The sequence below is a fragment of the Pleurodeles waltl genome, chromosome 9 (assembly GCF_031143425.1).
Source record: "Pleurodeles waltl isolate 20211129_DDA chromosome 9, aPleWal1.hap1.20221129, whole genome shotgun sequence".
NCBI lineage: Eukaryota > Metazoa > Chordata > Amphibia > Caudata > Salamandridae > Pleurodeles > Pleurodeles waltl.
This window is the reverse complement of record NC_090448.1, coordinates 155,234,537-155,249,149: the sequence shown is the minus strand read 5'-3', so window position 1 is coordinate 155,249,149 and position 14,613 is coordinate 155,234,537. Positions and strand designations below refer to the sequence as shown.

At 43.2% G+C, this 14,613-nt stretch overlaps 1 protein-coding gene across 3 annotated transcripts in view; it reads left to right on the top strand.

The window, feature by feature from the left end:
* ARHGEF3 (Rho guanine nucleotide exchange factor 3) overlaps positions 1 to 14,613 on the top strand; it is a 786,720-nt gene that overhangs the window by 302,374 nt on the left and 469,733 nt on the right. Inside the window, exon 1 of one of the 3 annotated variants that reach the window (XM_069206463.1) lies at positions 7,995 to 8,064. The exons of the other annotated variants lie outside the window; for them this stretch is intronic. Within the exon in view, the coding sequence (XP_069062564.1) occupies positions 8,032 to 8,064 (33 nt within the window). The 5' untranslated portion in view covers positions 7,995 to 8,031. Of the gene's footprint in view, positions 1 to 7,994; positions 8,065 to 14,613 lie in introns of those variants that run through there. 3 annotated transcript variants of the gene reach the window in all.

Genomic DNA, 14,613 nt, shown 5'->3' with positions numbered 1-14,613 from the left:
TCTAAATCTTCCATTTATGTGCAAACTCACCAAATGGCTGGCTGGAGTTGCAGTTGAATACACTTAACAACAAACAAAACAAAGGGTGCCCTGAAAAGGTCAAAAATGGAGGGGAAGTAGGGCAAATCCAAACTGAAAAAAGAAAACAACCCACCTCCAAAAATGGTTCAAAACAGTGGAATCCCTCAAATGATTGTTGTGGCGTCAAGCATCTATGATAGATATAAGAATGTTTATTTATACATATTAAAAATAAGTTCAATTTCATCATACATCGTTTATCATAAATAATAGGACCTGCAATTATACTCACTGTAAAAACCATTCATACAAGCATTCATCTATCATACTCACTAGCTAACAGCTGTAAAAAACGACAAGGCCTAACAACAATCTCTCAATAGATCCCCCACCTGCATAGAAAACAATAGCATTGATTGATATAAATATTGCACAAAAGTAATATTCTACATTCAGCTGTTTACAATCCTACTAAAGGTGCTGAGCTGAGGTGACCCCTGCCTTAGGAAATCCTCCATCTTGTTTTGGAGGATTCCCCCCAATTGGATTAGGGATGTGCCCCCCTCCCCACAGGGAGGAGACACAAAGAGGGTGTAGCTACCCTCAAGGACCGTAGCCATTGGCTACTGCCCCCCAGACCTAAACATACCGATAAATCAAGTATTTAGGGGCAACCCTGAACCCAGGAAATCAGATTCCTGCAACCTGAAGAAAGAAGAAGGACTGCTGATCTGAAAGCCCCGCAGAGACTACGGAGACAACAACTGACTTGGCCCCTGCTCTACTGGCCCGTCTCAGGACTCAAAGAATCTGCACAGTGACATATCCAGCTGGACCAGTGACCTCTGAGGACTCAGAGGACTGCCCTGCACCTAAAGAACCAAGAACCTCCTCAGAACAGCAGCTCTGTTCAAACACAGCAACAAGAAACCAACTTTAAAGAGACTCTCGTCTCACTTCGGAAGCGTGAGTCTTCACACTCTGCACTGGACGCCCCCCGCTTGATTTCAGGAGAACCAACACGCAGAGAGGATGCTCAGGCGACTCCAACGACATGGACACCCTGTCGACCTCCCTGCACTCCCACAGCGACGCCTGCATGGAGGATCCATAGGCTCCCCCTGACTGCAACTGCCTGGTAACAAAGGATCCCGACGCTTGGACCAGGCACTGCACCCGCAGCCCCCAGGACCGAGAGGAACCACCTACCAGTGCAGGAGTGACCAGCAGGTGGCCCTCATCTTAGCCCAGTCGGAGGCTGGCCCGAGAAGCCCCCCTGTACCCTGTCTGCACTGCCAGAGTGACCCCCCGGTCCCTCCATTGCTTTCAACGCGAAACCCAACACCTACTTTGCACACTGCACCCAGCCGCCTCTGTGCCGCTGAGTATGTATTTTGTGTGCCTGTGTGTGTCCCCCCAGTGCTCTACAAACCCCCCCCTGGTCTGCTCCCCGAGGATGCAGGTACTCAACTGCTAGCAGACTGGAACCAGAACATCCCTGTTCTCCATAGGCGCCTATGTTATTTGGGCCCTCCTTTGACCTCTGCACCTGACCGGCCCTGTGTTGCTGGTACTGTGGGTTTGGGGTTGCCTTGAACCCCCAACGGTGGACTGCCTATGCCCAGGAGACTGAACTTGTAAGTGCTTTACATACCTGAGAAACTAACTATCACTTACCTCCCCCAGGAACTGTTGATTTTTGCAGTGTCCACTTTTAAAATAGCTTATTGCCATTTTTGCCAAAACTGTGTATACTACTGTTTTAATTAAATGTTCCATACTTACCTGTGTGAACTACCTTACAAGTTATGTACTTACCTAAATTCTGAATCTTGTGGTTCTAAAATAAATTTAGAAAATAATATTTTTCTATATAAAAACCTATTGGCCTGGAGTTAAGTCTTTGAGTGTGTGTTCTCATTTATTGCCTGTGTGTGTACAACAAATGCTTAGCACTACCCTCTGATAAGCCTACTGCTCGACCATACTACCACAAAATAGAGCATTAGTATTATCTGTTTTTGCCACTAACAACATCTAGGGGGAACAGATAGTATATACAGAGCCAACTTCCTACACCTGTTTTCTGCTTAATGTATTCAACCACCTTCTTTATCTTGCTCCTGGCTTTACTTCTCTCTATTAAGTGTGTCAGACTTTGCTAATCTCTTCAATTCTCAGAAATATAATCTTTGGCATGCCTTCTCTTACAGCTCCACCTAACCGTTTTGTCCTACAATCTTTCACTGCATCTTCTATCCCTGACTGATGTTCTACACTGCCTCCACAATTTGTTGATCACCTTCCCTCCTTGCTTCTAATTATTTTACCTCATCTGGGCATGCCATGAGTTCCAATTCTCGCAAAATCAAATCTACCGTTCATCATTCCGAGGTTAAGAAATTGGGAACCAACTAATTTGGTAATTGTAACACCCTCATTTAGTACACACTGGAGACTGGAAAACAGTGGTATAATGTTTAAATGAGCAGCATATTTTTATTAGTGTCTAAATATTAGTCTACAGTACAAGGATTAATGACATCTCATTCTCTCGATTCTTACATCCCAGTAAAACAGCAGTTCCCAGTGTTAACTGCAACTCTTCCTTGTCATTCTTTAGAACTTTTGTTGCACATATCTGTTATATGCAATGTAATAGCGTTTGTAAAATTATACATTTCTCACTTTTCTGCCACTAAAATCTCTATTCTTACCTATTTCTTCTCACATTTGGGCTGCCATTTCACTTATTGTGTCTTCATACCTTGTCCTTCTCGCCATCCAGTCTGTTTCTAAATTGCCTGCTCGGCTGTTCCTTAGACTAACTCCCAAACGTTGAATCTCTCCTTCACCGACTCCTATTTTGTGCTCTTTTATCCACCTTCCGTGGTCTTTCCTTAGTGTTTGAGTTATGCGTGCTTAGGGTCAGGCCCCACCAGTCCTCCTTCTCCTCTTACTCTTTCTTATGCCTATAATGTCTGGTTTGTCTGTCCCCATCCCCCCTCCATCCAGTTATGCTTCAGAACTTTACATGTAGCCTGGTAATTCTATAAACCTTTAACCCTTTCTGGTAATTTACCCCCACTCTTTAATTTCCATTTCCTCCCAGGAATGCCTACTATCCTCTTTATCTAGTTCTTGGTATTCATAATTATATGGTGCTATATTTTGACTTTCACTGGCACTGTGCTCCCTTATCTAAATTCAAGTATAAAGGGTTTTGTAAATTATGCAAATAAAATAAGATGAATAATTATATTTATAATGATCCAGCACAAAAGCCCTAAAATGATGTTGCATGTAAAACTATCAGTATCTATCTGTCATTTTGCACATTTTTGTAATAAGTTCTGACAACGCTGACATGGGAAGCGGTCATTTGGTCATACTGATCTATGTTGGTAAGCTGTGCAATAACGTGGGTAATTTTTTCAAATTGATGAAGATAATTTTGACAACTGTGGTTTAAATATTGCCCTTAAATATTCATATTTGTTTATCTAAACCTAGTAATATTCACTGCTATTGATGTGGTTGGACTGAAGTTGCTCAAAGAAGGTATAATGTCAACAGATGTTTTTTGTCAGGTGTGTCTTGGGGTTATAAAGCAACCTTTATGTCAGTAAACGGGCAGGTGAAGAACTTAGACATGAAACGAGCAGAAGTGAAAGTGTATCATTAGGGCAGAGATTTATTTTCTGTTTTCGGAATGGATCCTTTTTAGCCAATTTATATAGGTATAGAGGTGTTTAAAAATAATACCATATATAGTAAACAGCCCAGAGTCTTGTCTTAAAACACTTTACAAGGAGAATCTGGCATGGTGCTAACTTTTTTGAACAAGTATTGGCAAAACCAAAAGGTCTCTCCTTATTGATGTTATGTGACCTTATAGCCAGGGCCACTGGAATTATGCAATTGTGCAGCTGCGGTGATTTTCACATAATTAGAAATTTGCCACATAATACATCATCTGCTGCACAATCTGCAGATTTTAACAAAAAAATGTTTGTTTCTAGCTCATACGGTTCAAAAGTTACTAAAAATGCAGTGACACGTGTTGTGTGGTGAAAGGCCCTTCGCAAAGTTGGACTGGTTACCTTTCTGTTGCTTATTGTTATATTTGGGTGTTAATTTGGTACTAATGAGGCGTGCCCAAGTCCTAGACAGTGTTACGAAGTTTTAAATTACCAAATGATGAAGTAATACTATACCAAAATATGCTTCATTATGCCACATAATTTGCCTTTTCTTGCCTTATAATTTAATCGACCCTTCTGCATAACTGGCCCACTTCTGCGGCATAATTTCAGTGGCTCTGCTTATAGCTTTGCCAGTGATGTTCCTTCTCAGCAAAAATAAATACATGTATTTGTCAGTGCAGAAAAGCATCAGCAAAAACATGTTTTTGCTCAGTATGACAACATATATGTTCACGTGTCACCAAGCATGTGAACATATGTGTCATTAGTTGGAGCCTCATTTTTCTTTTTGTAATTTTTAGTTTACCATTCTGGAATGGGGACACCAATCTTGGAGTGGTAAATTAACAATTATGTGCAAAAGTGCATTAAAGAAAACAGGAGTGACCCAAGAGTAAATTGGAGCTTCCGGCTTTCCAGAAGAGAAAATAAGAATGTCACAGTAAAGGACATGGGAGCAGCAGATGAGTGGGTGGAGGGAGAAATCACTACCAGAACAGAGGTGCAGCTGAGGAGCTTGGGATTCTTTAAAATGAAACAAATTTGGACTGGCTGTGGATGCAACTGACAAGCTGGAGGGATGGAGGTAAAGTGACATGGAAAGTGGATTTGAGGGGAAAGCAGCAGACGTAGAAGACAGCGAGAAACACATGCTCTGCCATGGAGTGGTGAAGAAAAGAAAAAAAAAATGTATTTAACTGTAAGCAGTTTAAGGTTGCAAGTTGTCTGTTCAAAATAATATTAAATAAACTATGCTGTAGGGAAGGGACAAACACAAGAAAAGTAGGTAAAGCCACTGAATAAGAAGCATGCAAATTAGTTTGACAATAAACCCAACCTATGGCAAGCGATGGACTGGCCCAAAACCCATTGAAAGTATTGGTATTAGCCATATTGGGTCTTTAACAAAAGACAGCTAAAAAGCTGTTGGTACACAAGATGTAAAAATCAATGTGTACTGACATGTCTTAGTATCAAAATGAAGTAGTATATTAAAAAACAAAGTGGCAAAACAACAAAATTATCTTTGCTTTGAGCAGATATTACCTTTCCGGGGTCAGGATTTCTCACTGCTTTTAAAGAAGCATCACATGGCCACCTTTTTCCACATTTGTCAAATATAAATGACAGAGTGTAAGTGAAAAATAGGTACAACAAATTTAGCATATAACAATGTTGCACTTTGAATGACTTTTAGATGGTTTGCCAGGGAGTCAGTAGGTGAGAAAAGATTCATTAGAAACATAATTGGCATATAACTTAGTATTGTACGCATAACTCCTTTCTGAAAATCAGAGTTGGGATAAAGAGCTAGAGTGGTTCCTAACCTTTTAACTTCTGTGGACCCCACTTCATCATCACTGGAACTAGGGGATCCCGACTGAATCCTTGTTGAAATCCAGGGACCCCCCCAATGAGTCATTACTGAAAGCTTGGGACTGAATCCAGGGCTGGCTTTAGGACTGGTGGCGCACTGTGCGACAGTTTATTGTGGCACCCCCCACCCCATGACCTCCTCCTCGGTTTCACTCACTACCACCTAGCAAATGTGCCCTCATCTCTCCATTGCTCCCCTTTCACATATATTCATGTGTTTTAAAGCACTTGTAAAGGCTGGCTTTACTAATCCACTCAGATTGCCACATAAAATATAGGGGCATATTTCAGACCCCTTAGCGCCATTCTAACACCACATTAGTGTCATTTTTTTTTAAGCTAATGTGGCATTAGAAGGCCAAAAATGCTTAGACATATTTACAAAGTGGCGCAATGCGTGCATTGCGCCACTTTGTATCCCTTTGCGCTACATTATGCCTGCACCAGGCATAATGTATGCAAAGGTGGCATTCTTCCGTTAGGGGAGGTAAAAAAAATGATGCAAAGAAACATGTTAGATTTCTTTGCATCATGTTTTTCTGGCACTTTTAACACCCGCTCAGAGCAGGCATTAAAAGGAGGCTTCCATTGGTTACAATGGGCCTCTGGGTGATTTGCAAGATTAGCATCAAAATTGACGCTAATCCTGCAAAGCGCCGGACTAGTCCCCTAACTACCGCCATGGTGCACCGTATTTTAAATATGATATACATATGGTGGCATTAGGGGGGGCCCTAAGGGGTGCAAGAAAAGTGGTGCTGCACTATATGCAGCACCACTTTTCTTAAATATGTCCCATAGTTCTTTTTTTTTGCACCAGGCATATTGAACCTGTATGCTACTTTATGTTGAGTCAAAGCTGCCACTAGGCAAAACTCCCATCTGTCTCTCTAGCAGGAACATTACTCACAAATGATATCTTGACATTTTTATTGTTTCTTGAAGGCTAAACGCACAAGGAACTTTTCAGCAGGTGCTTTTAAATCGCACCTTTCAGAAGTTATTGATAAACACAGCGCCCCCCTGAGGTCGGCGCCTGGTGCGGAACACCGCTCGCACTGCCCAAAAGCCAGCCCTGACTGAATCTGTTAATATTATTTAATTTTCTAAGCAGTTGCAGACCCCCTGAGGAGGCTTAACGGACCCCCAGGGGTCCCCGGACCACAGGTTGGGAACCACTGAGCTAGAGTATTAGCCTAACACATAGAGCATTTCAAAAATGAGATTGGTTATTGGACAAACAGTATTTAGAAGACGTTAATAAAAACGGTTTTTATCGCTACTGAATGCGTAGAAAAATAACAGAAGAGAGTAAAAAGGCAACCAAATTAAAAATAAATAAATAATTAATCCTGATGTTGCTACAGGGGGCCTACTCTGAAAAAATAAAAAAGGAAATCTGAATTCTACCTCAGGATTCCAAAAAACATGCTTATATTTATGAAAGGGCAATTTATAAAACATCCAAAGGCAATGATATTTTACTGTGGTTGGTGTTGGGGTGGTATGCTGGTGCACAATCAAATGCGTTTTTAGAAATTTCCCAAAGGTTTCAGTATGCTGCAGAATCAAGACTTCAATGAGTGATAGGCCTACAGCGGTTGTACGTTATGGGCTGACCTAATGTTAACAAAAGGTTGAACTCAGCACTTCCCTGCCATTAAAATTGTTTGATATGAAAAATGTAAGAAGATTAAAAATTGACAGTACACAAAAGGAGGTCAAATGAAACCTCTGATAATGTCCATGTTTGTAAATACAATAATTGCTATAAGAGAGAGAAATTAAAAAAGGACTTTTAAAGTGTGTGTTTATGTATGTGCAAGAAAAGGGCATACAAAAAAACTGTGACCCAAGAGGAACATTTTCCTTTTGCAAATGGATTTGAGATGTCAGTAAACGTTCTTTGTTTTGTAACCGGATTTCGACTGAAAATATTGGTACTTAAGATACTGATTCGGTATTCGGAAAGGATGCCTACAACTCACTTCTTTCTAGATATCCCTTCAGAATTTCATTATTGAAGTCAGAAAAACTTTCCCAACCTTTAAAATGGGGTTGATCTATAAGAAAAGACGTTTTTGACAGTTGCAAACGTAGAATCGGACAATTTACGATCGTTAAAGTGCTTGGAACATCTGCCCCTTAGTTACGAACCTTTTACGGCGCACACAATTAAGATATGCACGTGAGAAAAACACCTCCAAACGGCAGCAGAAAGTGGCGATTGTGCACTGCCTGGAACTCAACAAACAGCACGCACGTGCACACTTCCTGCCATGCACTTTATCTGTGCCGGGAGGACTGGCTGGAGGGGGTTAAAAGGAAACCGTCTGAGCTCGGTGTGGGCACAGCCAGTGCTTGGGTCTGCATTTAGTTAACGCTCTTTCGGGGAACCCTCTGGTAGGAGCACGTCTGCCGGGACCTCATGGTGTGGTGCTGCTTCTTCGTCCATCACCAGGTAAGGAAGTGGGTGGAGCAGGGTGGAGCGCGACTCCTTTGTGACTCTAAGTAACATACGGCTGAGGCAGGCTGAGGATATCTCAACACATTTCGTAAAACAAAAAAATACGATTTTGTAACCTGGTCCAAAGAAAGATGTGAAACATACAGCGCATGCAGCCATGTGCAACAAATATTGTGAGTTCACAGACCTCACACACTTCTATATTTTATTTGTTTATTTATTTGTTTGTTTTTAAGTTATGTTTTAAGTACAGGAAATTCAGGTTGGCGTGCACGTTTCAATTCATAATAAGATGTATTAGTTTACTCAGATTGCGTGCCGCCGATCACATCAGGGCCTCTCGGTTTTACTACTCTCTACTACAAAGGGCATATTGTGGCCTTTGTGAGCAGTGAGATAAACGTTTATGAAGCAGAGACATTTGCAAAGATGGAGAGGAGAAGAGCTACCTATTATTTTGTTTAAATGCGTTGAAAATAATCTGGTGTAACTTTATGGTACATGTAAAAATGATGTGGCACATTTGCTAATCACCGAGCGGTGGTGTCCTGTGGTGGGACTCTAAGACACCCCACCGACCCACAGTGGCCTGGGCGCAGCTTCCTCTCCTCTCTGCACGCATCCTCTCCCACTGACTGTTTCCTTTGTGCTCTTGGGCACACTCGCTGCACCTCCCACGGTTTATGCTGACCCAGAAGCTCTGTGTCTTCTGTTTGAGGCTTGGATATACCCTGCAGCATGGTTCTCTTTGAGCTGAGCCACAAGGACGTAGATATGAGTGAACCCGAATTTTTAGAAGTTCAGAAAGTGGTCGGTAAAGATTCGAGTGAAGTACAGCACTTAGAAGCTGCAAAAACTGTGCCATGAAGTTCTGTGTAAAACAATTAATTATTTTCCCCATTTTATTAACACATTTGTATTATGCACATGCATATAGTAGTACTTAATGTATGGTCTTATGTAGTGTAAACTTGACCAAGCCGGGCTTCAGAGCGCTACGCGGAACAGTGGGAAGTGCTACACAGCCACAGGCCTTCTTTTCACTCCAGACACAAGCGCAATGTAATACACAGCCAGAGGCTTAGTTATCAATAGTACAGCAGGTACAGTGGCACCTGGGCTCAGGGCCATGACACTGAACCCCACATAGTGGACGGTTTTTATCATCAAACCAGGGGGTGAGGACTAAATTACTTTAATTTCATTAGGGGCCCTGGTACCCTTACTGCACCACTGTACATAGGTTTCAATTTTTAGAATTTTGAGAATTGCGCATGCGTACCGGGCAGCCAGATGTCACTGGGCATTGTTGTCCTTCCTGAATAACACCTTCCACATCCTCTCCCAAGTGAGCAGTAGGAAACCGCTGCACACGTTTTGTTAAGTCTCTCCCTTTAGGAACGGTGGGACGTGGCATTTTAACACAGGCAAGCAGATAATTGTTCCTTCATACCTGTCATGTTAACTTCTTTAACAACTTTATTCTAAATTTTACAATATGCTGATTAAAGTTTGAAGTTAACTATTGAGATAAAAACCATGGGTGGGTGATCTTGCACGTATGACTCTAAACTAAGCTGTACAGTTAAGAACAAGCATTGGAAAAGCCAACAGGCCTCGCCTATGCAAGAGCTATTGACTTTGCCAATGTGTTTTAGCGGTGTTGTACACCAGTGTGGCTGCTGTTCTGCATGGCTAAAGTTAGTGGTATAGTGGAGGGTGGCGTGGAGTGTTATATAGTGGAAGGGCGAAGTGTGGAGTAGAATGTTGTAGAGTGGAGTGTCATAGAGTGCAGCGGCAGAGAGTGTCATGTATTGGAGTGACATAGTATATAGTTGCGTAGATTGGCATACACTGGAGTGGCATAGAGTACAGTGGACTGGTGTAGAGTGCATTAGCATAGAGTGTTGCAGAGTATAGTGGTGTTGAGTGCAGTGGCATTGAGTTCACCGGCATGCAATGCAGTGTCGTAGAATGCAGTGGCATAGATTAGAGTGGTGCATAGTAGAGTGCAGTGGCGCAGAGTGGAGTGGTGCAGAATAGAGTGGCACAGAGTAGAGTGCAGAGGCATAGAGTGCAGTGGCATTGAGTAGACTGGCTTCAAGCAGAGTGGCGTAGAGTGGTTCAGAGTGGAGAGGCATAGAGTTCAGTGATGCAGAAGGCAGTGGCATAGAGTAGACTGGAGTGGCGTACAGTGCAGCGTAGAGTTGAGTAGCACAGAATGCAGTGGAATCCAGGAGTGCAGAGTAGAGTAGCCTAGAGTGGTGCAGAATAGAGTATAGTGCCTTAGAGTGCAGTGACGGAATGTGCAGTAGCATAAAGTGCAGTGGCGTAGAGTGGAGTCGTGCAGAGTAGAGTGGCGTAAAGTTCAGTGGTGGAGAGTGCAACGTCGCAGAGTGGAGTGTCAGAGTGCAGTGGTGTTGTGTGAACTAGAGTAACGTAGAGAGCAGTGGTGTAGAGTACAGTGATTCAGAGTAGAGTGCCGTGCCGTAGAGTGCGGTGACATCAATCAGTCAGTCAATCAGGATTTGTAGAGTGCAGCAAATCACTTGTGAGGGTTTCCAGGCACTGAGAACAAAGCTGCTAAGGGATTCAGTTGAACAGCCAGGTCTTAAGTCTATTCCTGAATTCCATAACAGAGCATGAGGTCTGTAGGTGAACGGGGAGGTCATTCTAGGATTTCACTGCGAGGTAGGAGAAGGAACGTCCTCCACTGTTCCATAGGCAGATGAAGGGAGTAGGGGGAAGCAGAGCACAGGTGACTGGAGGGTTGGTGGAAGTTCAGGCAGTGGTTGATGTAGGCTGGTCCTGGATTGTGAAGGGCCTTGTAGGTGTGGGCCAGCATCCTTAATTGACATCTTTTCTAAATGGGGAGCCAGTGAAGCTTCTTGTCATTGGGTTAATGTGGGTCCATTTGGGGAGGTCAAGGATGAGTCTGGCCGCTGAATTCAGTATTGCCTGTATTCTCTTCAGGAGATGCATAGAGTGCGGTTGTAGAGAGTGCACTGGAGTAGAGTGCAGTGGCATACAGAGCAGTAATGTAGAGTGGAGTACAGTGTTGTAGAGTGTAGTGGCATAGAGTAGATTGTGTCAGAGTAGACTGAAGTGGCATGGGGTGGCGAAGGGTAGAATGCACTTACGCAGAGTGGCATAGAGTGTAATTGTGTAGAGTAAAGTGGTGTAGAGTGCAGTGTTGAAGAGTAGATTAGAGTGGAGCACAGTGGAATTGTGTAGAATGCAAGGGCGTAGTGTTGAATGTTACAGAGTTAAGTGCAATGCTGTAGAGTGCAGTGGCATAGAGGTCAGTGTTGCAGAGTAGCATAGAGTACAGTGAAGTAGAGTGGAGTTGTGCAGACTAGAATGGTGTGGCCTAGACTGGAGAGATGTAGTTTAGGGTGACAAAGAGTGCATTGGCATAGAATGCGAGGGGCGAAGCATGAAGTAGCATAGAATGCAGAGTCGTAGAGTGGGGTGGTGCGCAGTGGAGTGGGGTGGAGTGGTATAAGGTGGAGTAGTGCAGAGTACTGTGCAGTGGTTTGAAGTGGTTCAGAGTAGAGTGGAGTGGCATTCAGTGGAGTATTCATAGTGTGGTAGCGCACCTCCATTACAGACAATACATTTTCAGTTGAATTGACCACTGTACATTTGCACAGGCATACAGTTTTACTATTATACAATACAGTGCACAGACTAAAATGTGTGAAATTGGCATCACCTAGTGTAATGTTTTTTTTAATTCATATTAAAGGTATTTGTTTCCAACACACTTCAGAAATAACAAAAAAGTGCTTTATTTTTATTCCTAATTATGATATATTCTGAAATACTTACACAGTTCATTTAAATGTTGTCATGTGCTAGAAAAAAAAACTCTTCCTCCCCCAGTATTAAGCAAGATTGTCACATAATTCCTAGTACTTTAAAGTCAGAGAATGAAAAGTAAACAAGCACCCTCTGAAGACAGCGCCTGACATGTGACCTCAGTCTTTAAATACACAGCAAATGTGATGAGATAAAAACAAGATTTACCGATCTGTTTACAGAAAGGGAGCACTCAGAAGGTTACTGTAAATAAGGTTTGGGCAAAGGAAGGTAAAAATTCATCCTAAGCAGACTAAAAGTAATAAAGCCAGCAAATAGAAAGCAAAAAAATGTGAGTTACGTTCTGTAGGGAGCTGACGCTTTATGTGGTAGGTGAATACCCTTAAAGGGTCCAGGAGTTCACCAGTGCGAGCTCTATTTAGGGGTAGTGTGGTCGATCAACCTTATGCTTAACACAGAGGAGTGAAAGACATCTACAAATGCACAGTAGTCAATAAATGAGACACATAACTCAAGAAGGAGATTCACAACAATTTATAAGGATAGAAGGTTTCTTTATATATAGGCATCAGAAAGGAATTGTCCAGGTAAGTATGTTTTTAAATAGGAATTCTTTTCACTCTAAAAAGAGGATACTGCAATTTCTGAGATCTACAATGTTATCATTGGGAGGAAAAACAGGTTCTGCATTCAGGTACTGTTTGATGACTTACAGGACCAATCTCCGAGACTTAAGGTCAGTTTTGGGCAAGGGTCAGGATCACACTAACAGGTCACTCTGGGCAGCACTAGGGCGGCCCGCTGCAGAGGTGTAGTAGGGCATTGAGTGCCCAATGTATTTCAATGGATATTGGTCTCTGTGGGAAATGGCTTCAGGCTCTGGCCAGGAGGCCAGTCAGGGGCAACCAGCAGGTAGGTTACAAATGTGGGGTGCTCGGGAGTGTAGGCACGCCTTTGGTCCTCTTCTCACAGGAACAGGTGTCTTTGGTGTCAGGTTTCTGTGTCCGGGAGCACTCACGGTTCAGGGATCCTGTGGTCTGAGGCTGCAGGGAGTCAAGGAGGGGTGAAACCACAGTGGATTCGAGCTCAGAAGAGCTGGGGGACTTTGTTGACACCAGAGGCCAACTTCAACTCAGGCAAGAGGCGATGGGTGCAGCAGTTGTTTTAGACGTTGGGTTTCTGTCACCACAGAAGCCCTGGGAAAGGGGTCCTGCGTGCAGAGGCTGTAGGCAACTTCTGGGAGTTGGACTCAGACTCTGAGAAGCTGGGGACCCTTTTTTTGGCACCAGTGGTCACTTCACCTCAAGTCGGGGACGGCAGGTGCCGTGGTGACTTCAGGTGTCTGCTTTTGGCGGTCCCAGAAGCTTCAGAGTCTCTTATTTGGAGGTTTTTGGAGAACAGGTCCACGGTTCACAGGAGGTCTTGAGTCGTTATTGAAGGCAGGCAGTATTCCCAGGTTTCTGGAGACACAGCTGCCGGATGAGTCGACTTTTGGTGCAGATTTCATCGAGGGATGCAGACAGGCTCGTGGGGGTGGTCCTAGGTCAGCTGCTTCTTTTCTCCTCTTCTGCTGTTGTGGCTCTTCGGTGTCCTTTGTCTTCTTAGGTCATCAGGATCTGCTCCTCTGGTACCAGGGGCACCCCTATATGCTGAATTTAGGTATAGGTGTTAGGGGCGTATATGGTAGTTGCCAATGGGCTACTGAACCTGGGGGTCACTACGCGGTCACCACAGGTCCTGTGGGAAGTGGGCGTAACCCTGTCCCAGAATTCCTAAGTATGCTATCACTAAGATGGCCTTGCGATCTGGTTGGCTGCACCTAAAACAGACAGATTCAGAGTTGGACTCGGCCCCCATGGTGACAGAGTGCTTGTGTCACTTGTCAGCCACCATCCATCCCTTATGCTATACCTCCCTCCATACACACACAAATCCACAGAGCCCCACCTCCCACATTACTGTGTTGGACCATAGGGCACACACATCCGTCACTGTTATTCAAGTGTGTATTGTGATTCCCTATCCATCTCCATGCCATGCAAAGATTCCTGCAGGCCCCAAACACACTTATTTTGTGAGTGTGGGAGAGTACAGGATTGTAACATGCTCCACACCACACCTGGAATTAATCATTAGGATTACCCGCTATATCCAGATAGTCTGCTATTAGGACAGGAAATCATCATAATGAGAATATGACATGTCGGGCTATGTAACTATGACTGTGCATGTAAATGTATCTATGTATTTGAAATTATGCATTGTATAATGGCATTAGAATTATATACACAGGAGAAATTATTGAACTTCTTTTATGTATATGACAATTAATCATTGTGTATGCTTTATACATAAATGTATGTCATAGTATGTAGATCACATTTATGTACGTGAGTGTCTGTAAATGTGTTGGAAAAGAACATGGTTTTCATGGCATCCCCCCATATTGTGCTGCCTTCTGCTGAACTTTTGTTCTTGTAGGTCATAGGACTCTGGCCACTATACTCCTGCTAACCAGTAATAACTTGCTTGCACTCTCCATTTTAAGCATGGTAAAATTTACATATACTTTATTGGCACATTCATTTTACTTATAAGTCCCTAAAATATAGTACTACATGTACCTAAGGCCTGTAAATTAAATGATACTAGTGGGCTGTGGCACACATGTGGCAGCCACTAAATAACACCGTTGTCTCCAGGCCTACCATTGCAGCCTGG